The sequence below is a fragment of the Pseudorca crassidens genome, chromosome 1, assembly GCF_039906515.1.
Source record: "Pseudorca crassidens isolate mPseCra1 chromosome 1, mPseCra1.hap1, whole genome shotgun sequence".
Lineage (NCBI taxonomy): Eukaryota > Metazoa > Chordata > Mammalia > Artiodactyla > Delphinidae > Pseudorca > Pseudorca crassidens.
The window spans coordinates 182,918,247-182,943,090 of record NC_090296.1 but is presented as its reverse complement, the minus strand read 5'-3'; the positions used below and the strand labels follow the sequence as shown (position 1 = coordinate 182,943,090).

The 24,844-nt window shown below is 36.4% G+C and overlaps 1 protein-coding gene across 1 annotated transcript in view; it reads right to left on the bottom strand.

The window, feature by feature from the left end:
* MALRD1 (MAM and LDL receptor class A domain containing 1) overlaps positions 1-24,844 on the bottom strand; it is a 596,783-nt gene that overhangs the window by 463,853 nt on the left and 108,086 nt on the right. The window contains exons 14-15 of the mRNA XM_067730697.1: positions 23,452-23,625; positions 14,847-14,967 (exon numbers count right to left, since the gene is read on the bottom strand). Coding sequence (XP_067586798.1) covers positions 14,847-14,967; positions 23,452-23,625 — 295 coding nt within the window. The remainder of the gene's footprint in view (positions 1-14,846; positions 14,968-23,451; positions 23,626-24,844) is intronic.

Genomic DNA, 24,844 nt, shown 5'->3' with positions numbered 1-24,844 from the left:
ACACTAGGGCCAAAGAGTCAATCTATAACTTTCATAGGCCACTCTATAACTTTTACATACCTCTCATTAGAATTGGAATTACAGCTATATTAGTGTAATGTAGTTCTCCCCACTAGATTGTAATCTCTAGGAAGGCAGGAACTACATTATGTCTTGCTCACTCTGTAAACAGCTGTAGAGTCAGTATAGTGCTTGATAGTTATTGAATGAATGAACTAACCCCGAGGACAGCAAGTGTTATACAACACCTGCTTCCTATTATTATCTTCTCTCTCCAGACACTCTCCCAAAGCACCCACTCCTCTACCCCAGTGGTACAACACTAATGCCCCAGGTAAAAACTTTTCTAGCTAACTTTCCTCTCTTTACTTTTAGCAACAATTTGATTCTGCCGTTGCAAACTGTGCTTCTAGCCAACTTCCCCTGTGCCTTATGGAATGTCCAGCTGAAGCTGGGATTGACATATATACACTAATATGTATAATATAGATAACTATGAGAAACTGCTGTATAAAAAAATAATAAAATAAAATTCAAAAACAAGCAAAAAAAAGAAAAATGTTTATTCCCAAACTTTTCATTAAACCTTCCCCTCAAGCTTCTCTTCCCAGAATCTCATCCACGCCTATCCTAGTCCATCCTTACTGTCTATGGAGCAAAAGCAGCTTTTTCTAGTAGTTACATTTTTATGCCTATTTTCATCTAAATTTAAACTACTCACAGCAGAGCAAATATACTAACATCTTTTCATCCTCTGCACACATTTCTTTCAGCAGGTGTTAAGTAGTTGTTTATTATTATCATTATTATTATTAACTAGATTTGACTGGCAATAGATTATCATGGCTTCTTTTATGCACACATGTTTAGATTCTCTCACTAGATTGTTTTTCCCCAAAGTAAAACCTCCTTTCTGCGTCTACCATACAAAACTAACCAAGTGTGAGAAATGCTCAAACACTCTTAAAATACAAAGTCAATGGAAATACTAGCCTATTTTAAAGCCTTTCTTGTAAATGCCCATGGGGGTGAAGAGGTTTACATTCTTTGAGAACTTTACAAATTGAATTGCCCTGGAAGACTCAGTAGGCAAAATGAAAATCAACCTGAGGTCCGTTTTCCACTCCTACCTCTATCTCTATTGAACTAACTGTGTGACCGTGACCGCAGGAAGAGCCGTGACATTCATTCTCTGTGTGCCTTGCTTTTCTTATCTATAAATTAGCTAAGACATATAAATGCATTTCCAACAATGCCAGGTACAAAATAAGTGCTTTATAAGTGTGTGACAGTATTTATATTGAATATCATTATCATACAATCTTTCAGTCTGTTTTTAAATCTAACCCCAAAGATAGGGGTTTATATAAACCCTGGAAGGAAACGTAAATCTCACTATCCGCAGTGGTAAAGTTCTACAAGGCAAGGAGACAGGATTGCTAAGAAAACCTGGTGTTGAACAGGAGAGGATCATTAAGTCTCATACTTGTCATCACAAACATCACTAACCTGAAAACAGAAACGAAAGGGACAAGAGTAGCAGGTGTGAAAGAAAAGAGAAGGACTGACGTAGTTTGGGTATACAAGCAAAACAGAAATGCCACTTATACTTCTAGTTTATAATTTTCAAAACGAAGAAGAACAATGATCTTGCTGACAAATAAAATCCGAATGAGCTCAAAGTAATAACACACACAAAACCTTTCCACAGATACTGTTAATAATGTAATTTATTGAAATTTAATCTTAAATGATCATAGAAAAAGACTCTCTTATTAAATACATAGATTTTTATTCTCAATAGAGTTTTCAACTGAGAGATTTATTACCTACTTTATTGACTATTTTATTATTTTCCCTCTACCGTCCTGATTTCTCAAACAACATAATTATCTACAGCAAAGATTGATCAAAATATCATGGATTATTTACCAGATTTTACTTGTCTACAAAAATCATTTCTATTTTTTTTTCCCCTCAGTGATCAATGGCTCCACAAATGGGAATGAATGGACTTTTTCTCCACTTCTCAGTTTTATGTCACAGAAATGATGAGCCTTCACCAGAACAAACTTCCCATTCCAGTCTTACAATTACCCCTGTCTAGGGAGTTTTTTATTTTTTTATTTTTTTGGACTGGCAAACAGTATCTAAATTGTTGAGGACAATATGAAGAAGAGAAAGAGAATCCAGTTCACTAAGAAAAAATAGCAAGATAGCCTTCTTTCTACAAGAATGGGCACACTGATGTGCATTTAATGAAAAAGCAAAATGCTAAATAATTAGCAAATTTAGGTTTATTTTGAGACACTTTTTTTTCCCTGGAAGTTAGGCCTATGGAAAACAGCATAAGATAGAAAATAGAAAATAGCAGCTTATTTTCCTATCTTTTATTAAAATAAAAAGCAATTTATGGTTATACAGAGAGGTGCATTTCAGGAAGCCTTTAATTCTATAATTAAATTTAAATATGTTCAATCTCACCAAAAAATACCTTCTCAAAAACATTTTTTTTTTTAGAAAATAGGCAGTAAAAACATAGCCCTAATTAGATCTCTCTCTCTCTCACACGCACACACAGACACAAACACACACACATTCTCAACAAATACAGAGCAGAAGAAACATAGCTATAAAAAAATTCAAGCTTTCTCCCGATGCACTTATGTGATGAAAGAAATTTGTAAGACGCAATGAAGAATATAACAATTACTATTGGAAGGTAATGAATTAGTAAAAAATACATGGAGATAGCCTCCAAAGCGTCAGCACATAAAATCACTTCGCCTCTACCTTACTGTCAGCTGTGGAAATGCCAGTGTTTAATACATACATTTGTATATTGAGCAGACACAGTAGTTTTGGAAAAATATACAAACAGTATTTAAGTTTGAAAAAGCAAATGAGAAAAATGATAAATCACTCCTTCTTCCTATACTGCTCAACCTGCCTTTGCTTAGACTTCACTGAATTCAAATACTAAGTATTGATGTATGTGGTTTTTCCTGTGAGCAGAGAGAAAAGTAGAAAATGAGAAATTGTGTAGATCTATTTTTAGGAAAAAAGCATATGCATTTCAGACTAACCAATTTTTAGACCGAAATAAATTACGATGCTCAGAAAATGATGTTTGGGAATATTAAAATACCTTTACAACACACAGAGTTGTTTTAAAATTTCTTGTCTTTCTCATCTATATGATAAACTATTTCTTTTACCAAAATTGGTTAAAACTTACACTTGGTATCTTAGTCTGAAGATATTTCAGAGGCACAGAAAACCTAAATCATAGTAAGTTTAACAACTCTTTTGAGGTAAGGCATAATCAGTCTTATTGTAACGAAAGAGAACTCAAATTGGGTTAGAGATAGTTGTGAAAATGAGAAAATTAGAATAAATTGCATTAAAATACTAATATTTGAAACTCTAGAGGAGCAAGGTTCCTTTTAAGGAGGATTTATGTTTATGAGTAGAAATCCTGAGACCGGTATTGTCTTTTTCTCCTTACAGAAAACCCGTGTTTCTTCCAAGCAATTAAGTTTTCTATGGGGAATTTGACAAGTGGGTTAGTTCGATGCTAGACTCTCAGCCTAAAATCTCTGTGCTTACTTCTCTCCTTTTTTGCTGTAAAGAAGACAAAAGACTCCTGCTTTTACTCCTCTAAATTCTTTACTGTGCCTTTACCTCATCCCGACTCACTGCTGGAATCTTTAATGTATGAATTCACAAAAATGGGATGAAGAATTAGCATTTCTATGAATAAACGGATTCCCAGCATAAGATTCTAGAGATCTGGAGTTCATTTGTTATTTTTTTTTTTAACTCAGTTCACCACGACCATGGGTCCGTTGCCAAACAGTGATCTCCATCTTCTTTTTGTGTCTATAAAACAATATTTTAAGTCCCTGAAACACACTATAGGAAATGAAGGCAATTTAGTACATTTCAGATTTATGAAATGTAATGTGATAAAGTAATTACTAAAGGGAAAAGATTAAGGTTTTGTTTTTTTTTAAAGGACATCAATCCTTTCAAACTTCCAGACAGAATTACTAAATTACCATTTGACATTCTAGGGGCCTAAGAGCATGATTTCTCCTCCAAAAGTGAAATCTTTCACTGGCTTCAAATTCCCTATTGCTCAAACTGATCAAGGAAGCAACTTTTCATTTCGGGCAAGTATCATTTTCAATTTAATGATGACCTTGAAAGGACAGAAAGGTTGCATAATGTGTGGTTAAGAATGTGTTCTGGGGGCAGATTAACCAGATGTAAGATGGGGTTCCACCAATTATGAACTACACAACATGAGGCACGTGTGCCAGCTCTAAAGGTACTGTGTCTCAGCTCCAAATCTACCCTCTCTGCCCTGATTTGAGATCTGGAGCTGGACGGCGCAAACATTTCTCTTTTGAATAGCTCACACAATGTTTGGCTTCGTTAGTAAAGAGCACAGGATGCCACAAAGCATAGCAGAGGAAGGAGCTTCTCTTTTTGGTTCCAGTGTATGTTTTCTTGCTGTTCTTGGACCATGACTGCCAGCAATATAAAGCAACCCAGTTACAGTCACCCTTCAGTGAGTTTTGCAGGCATCCTGGTGGATAATTTCTTCCTTGGACACTAAATTGTTAACCAAGTCTAGCCCACATCATCCAGCAAATTTCTCCACCTTCCAGAGGGTTCCAGTCACACCCTCTCCAGTAAAGTTTAATTCTCAGTGTTGGGATGTGGAGGCCGCCCCTCCTCCAGATGTATCCTTTCCTTAATTCTCTGTCGCAATCCTAGAGGCAGTAGCTGCTCCCTACGTTTGTTAATTCTTTTCTTCTCTACTGTTCTTTTAGTTCTTTTTGCAGTTAACCATGTCTCAAAAGGTAATAATTCTTCATATTACATTTTCTCTGTTCAAATTACTAGGGCGGTTTCTGTCTCCTGAATGAACACTAACTGATATGAAAGTCTGTAAAATGAGGGTAATATGAGGGTTGAATTATTCGATTTGTTTTGATGATTAAAAGAGTTTATACAGATAAAGTTCTTAAACCATGTACATTTGGTAACAGTCTTAATGTATATCAGGGACAGGCTTACAACTGTAAATCCCAGGCAGATATTTCAATAGATAACTCTTCTGATATAGTAAGAAAAACAGAAAATATTTTAAGAAATTCCTACTTGGGTTCTAATACAAGATGGTGACATAGGAAGATCCTGAACTTACGTCCTTCCACAGACACAATGAATCTACAGCTACATATGGAGCAATTTTCTCCTGAAAAAACAAAGAAAACAAAACTAAAGCCTAGGTGAGAGACTCTTACACGTTGTGCAAATGAGAAAAAATCCACTAAAAAGCCAGTAGGAGAGGCTGAGACACAGTCTTGCCCTAAACCTGACACCAAGCACAGCAATTCACAATCAGGAGGAAACTCAAAACACAGAGCTTCTCCCCAGGGAGTGAAAGACTGGAACCGTGACATCAGGTACCCCAACTTTTAAGACCTGCACCTGAGAAAAAGCCCCCCAAACATCCAACTTTGAAAAACAATGGGGCTCACATCCAGGAGACACACACATTATAGTGAACTGAGAAATGGCTCCTAAAGGGCTCACAGTCTCGGGCTCACTGTCTCAGACTCACCCTATGGACCAGTGCAGAAGCAGCTTATGGAGAGGTGCCTACCTTTACGTGAAAGAGGCTTATATGCTTATCTAAAAAGTGTCAGCCTAAAGGGCACACGTTTACTTTAACACACATCCAGGGACTGCTGGGGAACTCCCCAGGAATGGAGGCTGGCAGATGCCATCCTTGCATAGCTCTCTGTCTCCATCCAACTACATCCAACTACATCCAGCTGTACCTCTTGGAAATGGCTTGCACCCTCCCCAGTTCTGTGCCTGATGCCCAGGGAACACCTCTAAGTCACCTGTCACTGGCTTATGTCACCAGCAGGGCTTATGCTAGGGGGATCCACAAGACTGTAACCAACAGAGAAAAAGTTCTTAATTATCTACCACCCCCAGGAGACAACAGAAATACCCAGTCTTTCTATGAAAAAAACATAATAGCTTATCTTCATAGCTGTGGCCTGAAGGGCAGGCTTCTGATCACACAAACATGTAAGAGACCTCAGAGGGTGGGCAATATTCTCATGTCCTCCCTCTGTCTGATTCCAGAATGCCAGTATCTCCCAGGGAGGAACTGCACAGTGTCTGGTGTCCTGGTTTCTGTGGCTGCCGTCCAGAGGACAGCCCTGGATTGCCGAGCTCTGGTGGTCAGTAGGGTTTTTATTCCCAGGTCCTGTTAGACTGTAAGCAATGGAGAGACAGAGCTTGGCAGGCTACCACCCCCAGGGCCCTGTGCAAACCAGAATACACCCCCAATATTTCTGTGAAAGAGGCCTATTTGCTTGTCCCAGACCTTTGGTCTGAGGGGCAGGCTTCTGGTTTGGCACACTTCTAAGGGCCTACCAATGTGCATTCCAGGGATGGAGGTCAGTGGACACCATCTTTGCAGTCTCCTTCTGCCTTGCTCCAGGTCACATGGTGTCTCCCTACAAGAAACTCATCTGGCATCTTATTTTTTCAACTGCCTCAGAGAGGACACCCCTAGATGGTCTGGCTATGGGGGCCAGGAGGACTTAGGCTTGCAATCTCACAGGAATGTATATATTTGCATACTTTACAAGTTGCTGCCTGGAGGTCTGGCTGCCTGAGAGTCCAGCTTCCAATCAGCCTGAATCTAGGTGCTGACTGAGAGCTTCTGCTTTGGGACATTGACGGGACTTAGCACACCCTCAACTACTGGGAGCCACTAAAAGTAAAATAGGCTACTTGGACAATCACAAATGTTTTAGAGATAAGCCACGAGCTAGGTTATTTCTACACGAGGCTACTTCTTCAAGACGGGGAGAGGTAGCTGTTTTATCCAATGCATAGAAGCCAACATAGAGAGACAAGAAAAATGAAGAAATGGATGAATATGTTCCAAGAGAAAGAGCAAGATAAAATCTCAGAAAAAGTCCTTAATGAAATGGAGTTAAGCGACTCATCTCTTAAAGAGTTCCATGTAATGGTCATAAAGATGTTCACCAAACTCAGGAGGAAAATGGATAAACACAGTGAGAACTTCCACAAAGAGGCAGAAAATATAAGAAAGTACCAAACAGAAGTCACATAGCTGAAGAATGCAATAATTAAACTGAAAATACACATGCAGAGTTCAAGAGCAGTAGAAAGGATCAGTGAAATCAAAGACAATGCAGTGGAACTCTCCCAATCAAAGCAGAAAAAAGAATTTTTAAAAAGTGAAGTTAGTTTAAAGGACTTGTGGGACAACATCAAGCAGGCCGACATGTGCATTACAGAGGTCCCAGAAGGAGAAGAGAGAGAAAAGGGGGCAGAAAACTCACCTGAAGAATAAGCTGAAAACTACCCTAATTTGGGAAGGAAACGTCCAGATTCAGGAATCCCAAAGAGTTCCAAAGAAGATGAACCCAAAGAGACCCACACCAAGACTATTATAAATTTAAATGTCAAAAGTTAAAGACATGGAGAGAATTTTAAAGCAGCAAGAGAAAAATAACTTGTTAAATACAAGGGAACCCCCACAAGGAAATAAGCATATATTTCAGCAGAAATTTTGCAAGCCAGAAGGGAGTGACACAATATATTCAAAGGGCTGAAAGAAACTTCCAATTAATACTCTACTTGGCAAAGTTATCCTTCAGAATTGAAAAAGAGATAAACAGTTTTCTAGCAAGAGCTAAAGAAGTTCATCACCACTAAACTGTCATTACAAGAAATGTTAAAGGGACTTCTTTAAGCTGAAAAGAAAGGATGCTAATTAGTAACAGGAAAACAAATGAAAGTATAAATCTCACTGGTAAAGATAAACACACAGTAAAATTGGTATAGTCTACTCTTATAAAGATGGTGGTTTAATCACTATTAAAGATAGTATAAAAGTTGCAAGAAAGAAGTAGTAAAAAAACTGTAACAAGAATAATTAGTTAAGAGACACATAAGATAAAAAGATGTAAAATGTGACATCAAAAACAAGAAACATGGGGGTTGAGAAGAGTGAAAATATAGAGCTTTAGAATGCATTCAAATTTAAGTTGTTATCATCTTAAAATAGACTTAATAAATGTAAGTTGTTACATGTAAACCTCATGGCAACCACAAAGCAGAAACCTATAGTAGATACACAAAAGATAAAGAAAAAGGAACTAAGCATACCACTATAGAAAATCATCAAATCAAAAAGGAAAAGAGCAAGAGAAAATAAAAGGAATGGAGGAGCTACAAAACGGCCAGGAAACGATTAACTTAATGGCAACAAGCACCTACCTATCAATAATTACTTTACATGTAAATAGACTAAATTCTCCAATCAAAAGGCACAGAGTAGCTGAATGGATAAAAATGAAGACCCATCTACAATGCTACCCATGAGAGATCACTTCAGATATACAAACTGAAAGAGTTAAGCTTTGGAGATAAGTGATATCAGACACAATAGACCTTAAAACAAAGACTGTAATAAGAGACAAAAGAAGGGCATGACATAATGATAAAAGGGTCAAACCAACAAGTGGCTATAATGTTTGTAAATATTTATGCATCCAATATAGTTCCTCCTACATATATAAAAATATATTAACAGACCTAAAAGGAGAAATAGACAGCAATACAATAATTGTAGAGGACTTTAGTACCCCCATTTTTATCAATGGATAGATAATCCAGACAGAAAATCAAAAAGGAAATATTTGGACATGTTGGACCAGATGGACTTAACAGATATATAGATATATATGAAACATTCCATCCAAAAGCAACAGAACACACACTCTTCTCAAGTGCACATGCAACATTCTCCAGGACAGATTATATGTTAGGCCACAAGACAACTCTTAATAAATGTAAGAAGGGTAAAATCATATCAAGCATCTTTTCTAACCACAATGGTATGAAACAAGAAATCAATTACAAGAAAAAACTGGAAAAAACCACAACTATGTGGAGGTTAAAAATATGCTACTAAACAACCAATGGTCAAAGAATACATCAAAAGGAAATCCAAAAATTTCTTAAGACAAATACATATGGAACTACAACATACCAAACTTCTGGGATGAGACAAAAGTTCTAAGAGGGAAATTCATAGGGATAAATGCCTATCTCAAGAAACAAGAAAAACCTCAAATGACCTAACTTTACAATTCAAGGAACTAGAAAAAGAACATAGCCCAAAGCTAGTGAAAGGAAGGAAATAACAAAGATCAGAGTTGAAATAAATGATATAGAGATTAAAAGGCAATAGAAAAGATCGATGAAACTAAGAGCTATTTCTTTGAAAACATAAACAAAATTGACAAATTGTTAGCTAGACTAACAAAGAAAAAGGGAGGACTCAAATAAATAAAATCAGAAATAAAAGAGGGGACATTACAACTGATAACACAGAAATACAAAGACTCATAAGAGACTACTAGAACAATTATACACCGATAAATTGGAAAACCTAGAATAGATAAATTCCTAGAAACACACAACCTGACAAGACTGGATTATGAAGAAATATAATAGAAATATAGAAATAGAAAATATAAACAGACAACTATGAGTAAGGAGAGTGAATCAATAATCAAAAACCTCCCAACAAACAAAAGTCCAGGACCAGAAGACCTCACTGATGAATTCTACCAAAAAAATTTTTTCTACCAAACATTTGAAGAAGAAATAATACCAATCCTTAAACTCTTCAAAAAATGGAAGAACACTTCCAAACACATTTTCAAGGCCAACCTTACTCTGATACCAAAACCAGAAGAGGATGCCACAAGATGAAAAATTACAGGCTAATATTCCTGATGAACAGAGATGTTCATCAAACACCTCAATAAAATATTAGCAAATCAAATTCAAGAGCACCTTAAAAGAATCATACACTATCATCAAGAGTGGTTCATTTCAGGGATGCAAGGATAATTCAACATTAGTGAATGTGATACATCATATTAACAAAATGAAGGATAAAAATCGTATCATATCAATAGATGCAGAAAAAGCACTTGACAAAATTCAACATCCATTTATGACAAAAACGTTCAACAAAGTGGGTATTAAGAGAATGTATCTCAACATAATAAAAGCCACATATGACAAGCCCACAACCAACATCACAATCAATGATGAAAAGCTGAAAGTTTTTCCTCTAAGATCAAGCACAGGATGAGGATGCCCACTCTCATCATTTTTATTTAACATAGTATTGGAAGTCCTAGACACAACATTTAGGCAAGAAAAATAAAATTAAAATAAAATAAAAGAGCATCAAAATCAGAAACAAAGAAGTAAAACTATCACTATTTGCAGATGACATGATTTTATATATGGAAAACCCTAAAGATTCCCAATAAAACTGCTAGAACCAATCAATGAATTAGTAAAGTTGCAGGATACAAAAGCAATATACAAAAACCTATTGCCTTTCTATACATCAATAATGAAGTATGAGAGATAAATTAAGAAATGAATACCACTTATAATTGCATCAAAAAAACACAAAACATCTAGAAATCAATTTAACCAAGGAGGTGAAAAACCTGGGCACTAAAAACTATAAGACATTGATGAAAGAAATGGAAGAAGACACAAATAAATGGAACAATATTCCATGCTCATGGATTGTAAGAATATTGTTATAATGCCCATACTACCCCAGGCAATGTACAGATTTAATGCAATCCCTGTCAAAATTCCAGGGGTATTTTTCACAAAAAATAGAACTATCCTAAAATTTTTATGGAACCACAAAAGACCCCAAATATCCAAAGCAATCTTGAGAAAGAAGAACAAACATGGAGGCATCTTGCACCCTGATTTCAAACTATATTACAAAGCTATAGTAATTAAAACAGTATGTCATTGGCATAAAAACAAACATAGATGAATGGAACAGAGTGGAGAACCCAGAAGTAAACCCACCCATATATGATCAATTAATTTTCAATAAAGGAGGCAAGAATATACAATGGGGAAAGGATAGTCTCTTCAGTAAATGGTGTTGGGAACACTGCACAGCCACATGCAAATAAAATGAAAGTGGGCCACTATCTTACACCATACACAAAAATTAAATTAACTTGAAAGGGATTAACGACTTGAACATAAGACCTGAAACCATAAAAATTCTACAAGAAAACATAGGTAAGAAGCTCCTTGACATCAGTCTTGGCAATGATTTTTGGATTTGACAGCAAAAGCTGAGTCAACCAAAGCAAAAATAAGTGGGATTACATCAAACAGTTTCATCTGTTTCTGGCCCAGACTTCCTAAAACCCTTGAAATTTCCTAGGTGTTACATGTGACAAAGTTGTCTTTTGTTATGCTAATGGAGTGACTTTGGACAGTATCTAAAGATGGAGGCTGGTTGCCAATGGAGCCAACTATATGATTAGAGGGTTGGAACTTTCAGTCCTACCCCTGACTTCTGGGGAGAGGAGATGGGCTGGAGGTTGAATCAATGGCCAATGATTTAATCAATCATACCTGTGAAATGAAGACTCCATGAAAACCCAAAGGACAGAGCTTGGAGAGTTCCTGGGTTGGTGAACGTGGTGCTGGGAGAGTGGCACCTGGAGAGGACAAGGAAGCTCCTCGTCCTTTCCCCTTACTTTGCCCTATGTTTCTCTCCCAGCTAACTGTTTCTGAGCTATATTCTTTTACAATAAATGGGTGATCTAGTAAGTAAAATGTTTCTCTGAGTTCTGGGAGCTGCCCTAGCAAATTAATCAAACCCAAGGAAGGAGTCTTGGGAACCTCTGACTTATAGCCAGTCAATCAGAAGAACAGTAACAACCTGGGCTTTAGACCATCATCCGAAGTAAGTGGAAGAAGAGGGGAGGCAGCCTTGTAGGACTGAACCTTTACCTGTAGAACTTGATGGCATCTCTAGGTAGATAGTGTCAGAACTGAGTTAAATTGTAGGACACCCAACTGATGTCCTGAGCACTATCTGGTGTGGGGAACACCCCTCCCTACACCAGAATTGAGTCCTTGGAACACAAAAGATGGGAATTTATCTGAAGAAAACAAAAACACTAACTCGAAAGGATATATGCACCCCCATGTTCACTGCAGCATTATTTACAATAACCAAGAAAAAGTGGTACATATACACAATGGAATAATATTCAGCCGTAAAACAGAAGAGAATCTTTCAATTTGTGACAGCACAGATGGACCTTGAGGGTATTATGCTAAGTGAAATAAGTCTGACAGAGGAAGACAAATACCATATGATTTCACTTACATGTGGAATCTAAAAAACAAACAAACTAACTAACTAACTAAATAAATAAAAATAAAACCAAGGTCCTAGTTCAGAGGACAGATTGGTGATTGCCAGAGGCAGGGAATTAGGGCATAGGGGGCAAAATGGGTGAAGGGGGTCAAAAGGTACAAAGGTGTATTCTAGTTATAAAATAAGCAAGTTAAGTCATAAGGATATAATTTATAGCATGGCAACTATAATTAATAATATTGTATTGCATATTTGAAAGTTAAGAGAGTAAATTTTAAAAGTTCTTATCATAAGAAAACAATTTGTAACTATGTATGGTGATGGGTGCTAACTAGACTTATTTTCATGGTTGTTTTGCATTATATACAAACATCAGATCATTATGTTGTATGTCTGAAACCAATATAATGTTATACAACAATTATACCTCAATAAAAATATTTTTAAAATTTAATAACAAATAAAAAACATTCTTAATTAAACAACACTCACTTAAGTAGCATGTACTTTACGTTCAGAGAGTAATTATGCACACACAAATCTTAGTCCAGTCAGTCAGGACTTTCACTCACCACAACTGGCTTCATCTGCTCCATCTGGGCAGTCAGATGTAAAATCAGAGAGCTTGCTGGATGAAATACAGCCTGCATTGTCATGTGGCCCAAATCCAGCTTCAAAATTAGGAGATCGAGAGAATAACACATCTTTTTTCCTCCAACATAAATGGGATGCATAATTGTTTCACGAACACTAGTTTTTAAATATGCTAAAAATGGCAAGCACAGGAGGATCTCAATAAACCTCTGGCCATTAATATAACGTAAGTCCCTATCAGTGGGACGTGATAAGTCCCCTTCCACTCCTGTCCCTAAACTCCTGGCTGGCAATAATACTAAATTCAGTGAAGGAGATCCTATAATTGCCTACTGGATAAATTTACAAAAACGGTGAGAAAGTTTCTTTTCCTTTGTGTAAAATCATTGGTCTTTCAGGAATAATTCATGTAAGTTTGGCCTAATGAGAATTATGCTCTAACCAACTGAGCTGGTGTTCAGATTGAAGCACACATAAATGAGTTTTGAGTTAATTTATGAAAAGAATTCTCTGTATGTGAGATCGAGTATTCTCAGAGCCTTCTGCTAAGGTTAATTTTAGTGATAATTTAAAACATTTAACCACACTTCTGCTTCCAAATACATTCTCCTCAATGTCAACTCTAATGCCTTCCTACTATTCCAATTCTAGTGATGCAGTATATGATTAGAAGAAGAAAAATATTTAATTAATTAACAGAAAGAAGTAATTCTGGTTAACCCTCCAAAACTCATTAATCATTAAATCTGCTGCTTTACATTCTTTAATGTCCATCAAAACAACTCACACACACAGAGCTTAGAAAGGTTTATTATAAATTCAGGACACATATTCTGAGTAATGTAAATGCATGTTAACACAATACAGAGTTAGGACATAGAATATACAGCCTTACCAATGAAAGATATCTTTAATAAAGGACTTTTAAAAATTCTTTAACCCGGATCTCAATCCAGAACTGATTCTCCTATATCATCCTTAATTAGTTAGTGCATTTAGCTCCCGTTAAGAATGCAGTTTTTCCTCTCACTAAATATGTTGTTTAAGGAAACATAACTTCAGAATGTATGACATGCCTGATGTCCACATGCAGTTATTTTTCATGGATGGAGAGTAAGAAAAATGAAGTGTTTCAGTTTTCAGGCAACATTTTTAATATTTATTTCTATTTGTTAACTGAGACCTGACTGTAGGGGTGGTCAGAAAGAAACATCAGTTAGTGTTAAAATAACAAAGTAACTGCAGGCACAATGTATACCATTTCAATGCACTCTCAGAACCTAAACTACGGTTAGATTTTCAAAAATGCCTATCCTACTATTTGGGATCCATTTTTATGACAATATACCTGTCTCTTAACTGAAATTCTCTACAAAATATTTAGTCAAAGAATTAGCCGAACTCCATCTGTTTCTTGAAAATATTATGTTTTGAATTTAAACACAGAATTTTAGGGTCAAGTTTGAAATTTTTCATTGGCCTTAAGTCAGTTTTTCAACCATGATAATGTTTTTGAACTCCTGAGTGATTGTGAAACATGAAGTTAATTACATATTCACTTGAAGTGTCAAACAAAATTAAAATACAATTGAATTTTTATAGCAGTGTTTTAAAACATGCAAAATATTTTAAATTCATAACTTTTATAATTAAAAAAAAATCTGTATGTGACAATTTTAGCCACAAATGTAGAATGTTATTAGAAGGGAGCCTAAGGCCTAGACTGTGATATAACATATTCTTTTAAAAAGGTAAACATATATTTTAAAAGGTAAAAAAATATGTTTTAGTTTTCAGGGACATGTGATATAATCCACATCTTGGTATTAGGCATTAGTGAACTATATTATTGAAGGATTCTAATATATTTTATATTTTGATATCAAGGAAAACTAATTATTTTAATGTTCAAAACTGCAGCAACCACAAGAGAAAAACTTACCTTTGCTTTGAACGCTAGTACTTGGAAGTGTCTTATATGAAATTTCACATTCCTGGGATACACTGATGTCATCTAGAGCAACGGTAGCATGTGATGATAAAACAGTAGCTTCTAAAATTAACTATAATTACAGAAAGACAAATTATTAAAAATATACTATAAAAGTCTTGAAATAACTTTCTAGGCCCAAAATGGAGCCATTCCTGCCCTGGATGCCATGACAGCAAACCAAAACTTAGATAACTTTCATGCCCCTTTAATGCTCCCCTTGACCAGAAACAGAGTATATTCAGCAGTCAGTCCCCCAACTTCAAGCCAACTCTGGGCTCTATATTTCCTTGTTCCTTCTCACCCTAAACAAGGTTGACTATATGGCCCCAGTCAACTCGATATTTTCTGTTTTACTCTTTCTCATTCTTTATTCTTTACCCTATAAAGCTTCCTGCCTTCCACCCATTTTACAGTTCTCCAAATAGAGACTGTCTGCTTCATGAAGTGCTGAATAAACCTTGCTTGTACCACCTAAATTGTCTTCTTTAACCATTTTTAACAAAAGTAAATTTATTACAAACATACTTTTTGGTGTAGAGAAGCTCATCTGCATCTGTCCCAAACTTCCAAACTAATTTTAGAAAATTGTTTGACCAGAACATTCAAATGAGGAATTTATAAAGTCATAACTCCTTTGACAGCAACTTAGGTAACTCTAATATCTTAGGTAATCCTAATATCTTAGGTAACCTTGTTTCAATTAGAAGTTGTAACATTCATCATGACTGAAGGCTGCCTTCCCATTGGAGCCATTAAGTCATAAGCATTTAAAATGAGCTCTTTGGGGTAATCAACTGTGTGGTTTACAACTCAGTTTAATTGAAATATGAATTCGTTTATAACAGGTTGGCTGAAGGCAACTCATTTCTATATCAGAATATTTAAACACTTATATATATTATATATACATATATGGAAACCTACTTAGTGAGGTAAATGACCACATACAGTGGTTAATAACACTCATATGCTAAAGCACTCGGAGGCATCTATTTAAGTTTAATTTATTCTAACATTCTAAATAATGACTGGTATAATTTGTTTTCTTTCTTGTTAATCACTCACATTATTATGTTGTTACTCCACCGTAAAAGAAAGAAAAAGAAAGAAAGAAAGAAAGAAAGAAAGAAAGAAAGAAAGAAAGAAAGAAAGAAAGAAAGAAAGAAAGAAAAGAAAGAAAAGAAAGAAAGAAAGAAAGAAAGAAAGAAATGAAGAAAGAAAGAAAGAAAGAAAAGAAAGAAAAGAAAGAAAGAAAGAAAGAAAAATGAAGAAAGAAAGAAATGAAGAAAGAAAGAAAGGAAGGAAGGAAGGAAGGAAGGAAGGAAGAAAGGGAAGGGAGGGAGGGAGGGAGGGAGGGAGGGAGGGAGGGAAGAAGGAAGGATGAATTTATGTCCAGAGGCTTAAGGATGCATAGCAGGACCACTAGACCAGGACACGGCTAGTAAGTGCATCTCCATGTAATCAGGGAGGATTGCTGGTCTCAAAGATCTTACAATTTACTTGATATGATACATTAACAACTAAGCTATACCATAAGTACTATATAAGAGAGAAATACAAGATACTAAAAATCAAAGAAAAGCACTTCATTATTTCTGTCAAGAATATGAGATAGAGTTTGAAAAAAAAAAGATTTAGCAAAGAGGTAATATTAAACTTCAGTTTTAATTGTTGCCTAAGATTCTGTTACCATGAGAAACTGGTAACACAACAAGAAAAAAAAGGAAACGTGAACATGTAGAGTATATTTAGAAAACTTTGGGCATTGTAGGATGATGGGGTTTAGGACATGCTGTCCCAAAAGAGGGCACCTATGCAGCATATGGAATATTTCTAGCCAAAGGAACTTGAGAAATGGTATGTGCAGGATGGACTTTTTGACCTTTCCTCTAAAGCAGATCAAACCCTCATGTGAGAGGAGCCCTCCCTATGCCAGAGATATCCTTATCTCTGAAGACAAAAGGACACAGAGAAGCTGAACAAACAGGCCTAGCTAAGTTCCCCAGTTTATTACACTCGGTTCATACTCTTTGCCCTATCGTACCTTTCTACACCTATTCACTCTTCATCAAACCTCTCACAAAAACCCTCAGGTTTAACTATTTCTTCAGGTCTCCATTTCCTTATGAAGGCCCCCACGTCAAGTAAAACAAACATTAAATAATTTTATATACTTTTCTCCTGTTAATCTGCTTTATCAGTTTAATTTTGAGACCCAGTCAGGTACCCTAATATGGTCAAGAAAGACTATTTCCTCCCCTATGGTAGGAGTATAGGATTTTTTGCCTAAATGAATTACTGCCTAAATATTTGTTAAGAGAAGAGGACTGATTGCCTGAATTGGTGCAGCCCAAGTGGACAGCAATTTGACGACATCTATTAAAAAGATAAATAGGGCTTCCCTGGTGGTGCAGTGGTTGAGAGTCTGCCTGCCGATGCAGGGGACAGGGGTTCGTGCCCCAGTCCGGGAAGATCCCACATGCCGCAGAGCGGCTGGGCCCATGAGCCATGGCCGCTGAGCCTGTGCATCCGGAGCCTGTGCTCCGCAGTGGGAGAGGCCACAACGGTGAGAGGCCCGTGTACCGCAAAAAAAAAAAAAAAAAGATAAATAGCATAGACTACAAAAATTAAGCCCATCCTCAGGGTTTACCTTAGAGAGACACTCATAGGCACACATATGAAGACCCTGGGCAGGAATGTTTGCTTTAATGTCGGTTTTGATAGCAAATGAATCAGAACAACTCAAATGTGAATCAATAAATAAATGGTGATATAGATCATGGACTACTGAGCCAGTTAAAAAAAAATCTCTCTCTGTATGCTAATACGGAAAGACCTTCAACATAAGTTTCTGAGTAAAAATTAAATTACAGAAAAAATTTATAGTATGGTACTACTTAGGCCAAAAATACACATGGTTCAGATTTCTAGATATATGTGGTACATACATACATATTAATTAAGTAGAAAAGGGTCTAGAGCTAAAAATAAACTAGTGTTATAGTTACCTGAAGATACAGACTATGATGGAAGGTAAGGATGCTCAGGAGGGGCTATTTCTTAATCTGAAACTTTTGATACTTTATAATGAGATGTATATAATTTTAATGATTTTTAAAATTCTGATTAGAGCTGGTTTCTGTAGAGTCTTAGCCAAGAAATTTGGCCTTCATACAAGAGGCAGAAAATAGTAATAGATTTTAAAGAAGGATTTTGATGAAATGTATACAAGCATTGTGAGAAATAAATTATGCTGAACATCATTAAGTTATTGTAATGTATTTGGACAGCTTTAATTTGGAGGAATTTTTTTAATTCATTATTCTAGTATGTCCTACATTGAAGTCAATTAAAATACAGATGTTTAATTCTTCAAACTCATTAGACAGGTAGTTATGACCACCATATTTGAAGGACTACACTACTCAAAGGAAAGCTGGAAAATGACAGAATGTTTGTTTGGGGCACTTCTGTGTCCCAGGAGAGGTACATGCTCCTATTCTTTGAATGGAGTGGGTGTGCCCTGGGATGAGCTGAATGATGGGATAGGTCTTTAAAATATGGTTACATCATTTTGTCCAAAGAAAACCACTAGGCTCTTTTACATCTTCATATTAAAATTTAAGTATAAAACAACTCCCAGGGCTTCCCTGGTGGCGCAGTGGTTGGGAGTCCGCCTGCCGATGCAGGGGACGCGGGTTCGTGCCCCGGTCCGGGAGGGTCCCTCATGCCGCGGAACAGCTGGGCCCGTGAGCCATGGCCGCTGAGCCCTGTGCGTCTGGAGCCTGTGCTCCGCAACAGGAGAGGCCACAACAGTGAGAGGCCCACGTACCGCAAAAAAAAAAAAAAAAAAAAAAAACTCCCAGGGTAAAATAAAGATGATATTAGGTCATGTACATGTCTGCTTGCTTACTTCCACATAATTAAATTCAGGACCATGTAATGAACGATTATAATTTGACCATTAATTAAAATTTTCCAACTTTAAACAGAGAATAATGTTACTTCCTTTAAAAAAAATGTATCTCATATCTGTAAATAATATCACCTGATTATTCCAAAATCATCTTCACTGTTCCTATTTTGTATTACTTGCTTTAACCAAGCTGATCGTTTGATTTGTCACCAAAGGCAGTTCCCTTTGGGAACTACAGTATCATGTAATAATTGGTATGTGAGCCAGAGGTTGCTCACAAGAAATGTTTCAACCATTGACAAAGGCAGAGTGAAAACCTCATTTTATACGTTTCTCAAGGTAATTTGAGAGTTAAAATTTCAAATTATATGTAAATATCTTTCCTTCTAAAACTATTTTTTAGGATCTTGCTGATTTTTGTCTTATCCAATTATATTATATTACTCCCTGAGTGAACAGAATCACTTCTTGTTTTTCTTTCAGGAAGCACAGCAACGTGTAAATGTTGTCTATAATCAAGTGATTACTTTTTAGATCTGCAAAACAGAAAGAAACTTTTCCAGAGAAATACTCAACTAGCATATTTAAATTTTGGTTCTTTGATATCTTGCTTTAAAAAAGAATAATGAGAGTGAATAAATATGAATCTAAGAGGAAATGGAGACGATAGGAATATAGTAAGATGCAGTAAAGAAAAATTCGACTATAGTAATTTTTGATGAATGATGGTGGTATTAAAAATAAGATCAACAGCAAGCTTTTATTTAGAGCTTACTGCATGCCAGGCACGTCCACTTATTTGAACACTGTGAAGATGATGTTATTTTCTTCCACATTTTAAAGCAAAGGAAACAGAAGCGTAGAGAGTTGAAGTTATTGGTTGAAGGTCACATATCTAGTACGAAAAATGTGTGACCTGAGCCATGGGTGACTATGCTGTACTATAGCACTATCATGAAATAAAGAGATAACTGGTCTTTAGCAGATACTGCAGAACAGAGCTACCTGGCAAAACAAGATTGACTGAAGCCCTAGGTTAAGAAGGCTGAGGACAGAGCAACATTACAGAGACTAGACCAGCTTTTACTTTGCATTATAAATCTCACCCTTCACTGAATCTTCAAATAATATCAGGAAATTGTTATTGATTTATCCCATTGACTCTGATCAAGAGCGAACATGGTATCAATCATTGTGGAAAATTTCACAAAAGGGTCATTTTAAAATGAAATCTGAAATATGACACAATTATGTTTTAGTAGCAAACTCAAAGACAGTAGATCAACTGGAAATCAATGGACAGTATTCAGAAAAAGTACTACCTCTAGGTATGAAATTAACAAGAACAGTTAGGAAAGAAATTGTAAATTAAATATTTGTGTAAAACACTGAACATATAAAATGAGTAGGCCCAGTTAAAACAGGTTGAAAAAATTCTATTAACTACTTGACTTACATTCTTCCAATAAAAACTGCACAGAAAATGGAGAGAATATTGAAATGTTGTTAATCTGCTGTTCTTACAAAATAAACAATAAGCCTAATCCTTTTCCACTAGGAAAAATGAAAGCCCTACCTAACCAGGGGTGCTGATTTCCTAAGGAACTCAGAGCAATTTGCATTCTATTGTGATGTGTACGAGAGACATAAAAGGACCACACTGAATCTGAATTTCATGGCTACAAGAGAACCAACTGAGAGGTCATACAGTCCTATGCCTTTCTCCTTTCCAATGTTTATATAGGATGACGCCATATAAATACATGTTCAGAGTTTAGTCACATTGAACTGATGACCAGGCGATGACTAAGGTCACCCTTAAATAATTCAGTCCACTAAATTTAAAGTGCCAAAGGAGCTTGTTTCCAAGAAGATAAACTTTAAATATTTGAATATTTAAAAGCTAGATTGACTATTTGTAGGTATAATATCTTTTCCATTTGCTATTGATAAAAGAATGAAGTAGAACTGAACCTAGCTAGACTCCTCATGCATATTTCCATAGTTTTGAAAATAGACTTAGAAAAATCAGGTTAAAAACAACATATTAGAATTTTTTTTTTCCTGTAAAGGACAAGAAATGGAATAGAAAAGGGTACAAAGAGGACAAAAGCTGCATCTTTAGAAGCAAACCTACCAACATTATAAGCAAACAAAATGTTCATATTAGTTCATTCTGAGGTGTGAATACATGGGTATTTGCCTCTCTATTTTCTATTTGTTTGAAAGATTTAATAATATATCTAAGTAATATTAATGTATTAAATAAAACCATGTATATGTATCTGTGTGTGACCGTGTGTACTTATGTATCTTGTGTGCGTGTGTATGTGTATAAAATCTGGACTTATTCATACCAGAATGTTAACACAGGGTCCAAATTCCTTCACCAAAGTCTTTGAGTCCAGCTGGGTTTTGAAATCTGAATAGTTCAGAGTTGAGGATGTTCATCTAAAATGTATCATGTATATTACTTGATACCCTCAGGGAGACTGGGGGCAGCACTTTATCATCCAACACATCACTAAATGAACTGCCTAACGCTGGTTCAGGTCAGGAGAAATTTTGCCTCTAAATTTGTTTTTCAAAAGCTTATTGCTTTCCAAATTTTAATTTTCCAAATTGCTGATTAGAGACTGTGGACTTGTAATGGCCTTCTGAATAGTGACATCTGAGAGAACAGTTCTTATTTTTCTTTTCACTGAACTGTAGTTTCTAAAACAAGCCTGTACTTCGGCCAAGTAACAAGATTACATAGGAAGGAACAGAGGTGCATGCTAAAATCCTTACCTTCTCGGGCTGAATTAAACATGGCTGCTTAGCAAGAACCCAGGACAATTCACTCCCCTCAAAAAGCCAGCACCATTAAGCAGAGGCTGGGAATTCCCTGGCAGTCCAGTGGTTAAGACTCCGCCCTTCCAATGCAGGGGGCACAGGTTCGATCCCTGGTCGGGGAACTGAGATCCCACATACCGCATGGTGCGGCCACAAAAATACATTAAAAAAGAAGAAGAAGAAGAAGAGGCTGATTGGTGCCGACTGGGAGCCCCCAGGTAGGAGAGAGAAAAGCCAACACGTGGTGCTGATCCAGCACGGAGGGGGTGAAGACAGAAAACATCACCAATCTGTGGACACCAAGTCACAAAATTCCATCAACCCACTGGTCAGTTTAAAAACTAGTTAATATGCCCCCAGATAATAAAGAGCAGTCTCAATTTGCACCTCAAAACAAAGCAAGACAAAAATCCCAAAAGAAGAAATATTAAACAGGAAAAAAAAAATACCCAGTGCCGAAACTCTTCAATAACAATGGTAGGTTAACGAGGCCAAGAGAGAACGGGCACAAGTTTCAACTCATAATATTTCTCAAATAGCCAGTTCTAACAAAGGACATTCTGGGTTTTGTCTTTTGTTCTTTTTTACTAAGACTTTTCGAGCAGTTTTAGGTTCGTTGCACAACTGAGAGGAAGGTACAGAGGGTTCCCACACACCTCCTGCCCCCAGGCGTCCATAGTCTCCTCCATTATCAACATCCTCCACCAGAGGGGGGCATGTATTCCAACCCATAAAACAACACTCACACATCATAATCACTCACGGTAACAAGGTTTTCCCCAAAGGATGAGTCCTGTATTCTCTAGCAGTCTGCTGTTCTCTGGGTGGAGCTGTGTGTTCTGAGGTCAGGTATTATTTTAAATACATCTTCTCCAAAATATCTTGTGCTCTCTCTGTTGGATTTCTATATTTACCTCAGTTTGGCAATGAGTACCAGATGAGGTGTGTTATTTTTCAGAGGCTCCTAACACCCCAACAATGTTCTTACTTCCCCAACCCCATTTACAGAGGAAGAATCAGAAGCACGGAAGGATTAAGCAACTTCCCTCTGACTGGACACCTGGGTTTGAACCCCAGGCTGCAGAGCTCATGTTCATAGCTACCATTTTAGCTACATTCTCTTTCATTCAGATTCCTCTCAAGCATTGCTTTTATTATCACTGTGGTCTTCACAGATTGGAAAATTTGAAGCTCAAAGATGTAATGTACACAATCACTTAACAACACATGGGGTGAGCAGAGATGGGAACTCAGACTATGTGACTCCTAAGGCAGTGAGTGTTCCACTATGTTCCACCATCTAATCTAGTCTCTAAACTAGCTCTTTGCAAACATCATCTAGAAGGGAGTCATGTCCAGGAGGGTGGAAGCTGCTGCACCCATCTGATAAGCTACAGTTTCCTTCTTTCATTATTAACCAAGTAAATGACATAAAAGTGATAAAATTCTCAGTATTAATGGGCAGCAGAAATAAGGCAATAGGATTAAAATATGAGTGCAGCCCAGATTTTTTTCACTACCTCATATAATCCACCATCCTCACTTAAGAAAACAAATATTTTCCTGTTAAATTACTCTTCTCTCTGCCATCCTATTCAATTCTTATCTCCATTTTTGCTACGCTTCCGCAAGTAAGTCTTTAGCAGTTAATCAGGATAACCTCCCTTCTCATCCCTGATTGTGAATGTCTGCTTTATTAACATCAAATACATTTATGGGATATATGTATTATGTTATTATCTGGAAAGATCAGCATTAAATAAGCATCTTCGGCTCAGTTGTATTAATTTCTTACGTGCTTACCTGAAAAGGCAGAGTAGATTCTCCAGCCTTCGCAAAGAGATCGATTTTTGCTTGTCTCCACTGAGATTTGGAGACTCTGATGAGATCACCTTGCTTCTGCAAATCCCCATCCAGTGATGTTCTTGTAAAAACCGAGAGATGTGAATGCTGAGACAAACGATACCAAAACTGCACCTGGTGAAAAATGTGTTTGAATGATATAAATATTCCATTTACCTGTGTCCAGTAGCTCTTCTATAGTTAAAAGTATCCCAAACTACTTCTTAATTCTCCTCCAAACATGCAGACCCAGAAAATGCTAAGTACATCTTCTGCCAGCCTTTGTATTTCCTCCTTAAAAAAAAGGCTCAAGGTAGCTACATTAACTGATATTTTTAACACATGCCATAGAGATATCTAAAGAAATGGGACACTAGCACCCTGCTCAGACAAGTCTGAGGACATATATTTGTCCACACCGTCATGGAAGTTTTACAGAGCCTTCACTATTGCTTCTTATGAATCTGGGGAGATACACGTTCTATATCTGACTCAAAAATTACAAAACCATGTATTACTATTTATTCTCCTTGATGTCTCAATCCAAGAAAAAGTTATCTCAAAAACTGATTTCTCAGGTAAGAGAAAACTGCTATGAATACTTTTCATTAATTCCTTCTCCACTGTGACATTATCAAAAAACTTGGGAGATTATATAATACTGTTCATCAATAATTTAATCCAACTAGAAAATGTTCTTTTTGAGGCCAGGGAGCCCTGACTTGATCAGTTTGGTTCCTACTCACCACCAGTGATGACATGATCTAAAGGACTGACAGGTTAACTAGGTAGTGGAGAAAACACAGAGGAGTATTTTAAGGTGCCGACAGCAGTAGCTATAATGTGGAATTCAGCACTATCGTTTATTCAGCAAATACTTACTGAGCATTTACTAAATACTAGGCTCTGTGCAAGGTGAAAATTAATTGCCTCAGTGGTTGGATGACACAATACAAAATATGACCCAAAAAACCCCACTAAAGCAAGTTCAGACACACAGCAATTTTTTCTTCTTCTCATTATGCCATAGAGAGTTCTAATGCTGCAGATTTCAAAGGAAAACACAGTATCATTCAGAGATGAGGTCCCTGAGAAATGAAATCACTCTCTTTGGACTCAAAGTGACTCCTTTTCAGTTTCACTACGTTTTAAATTTTTGGTTATCTTCCTTTGTCATTGGGCTTTTATTTTTTTATGTGGACAGATGTTATTACATATATTATTTATTTATTATCCCATTTATTTCACTGTTGGTACCAATTTCAGTGGAGATGAAAGTTGAAAAAAAATTTTTAATGCTCTTTTAAAAAACTGTTCACAACATCAAGCATTCTCTGTTCCAACGTGGTACACA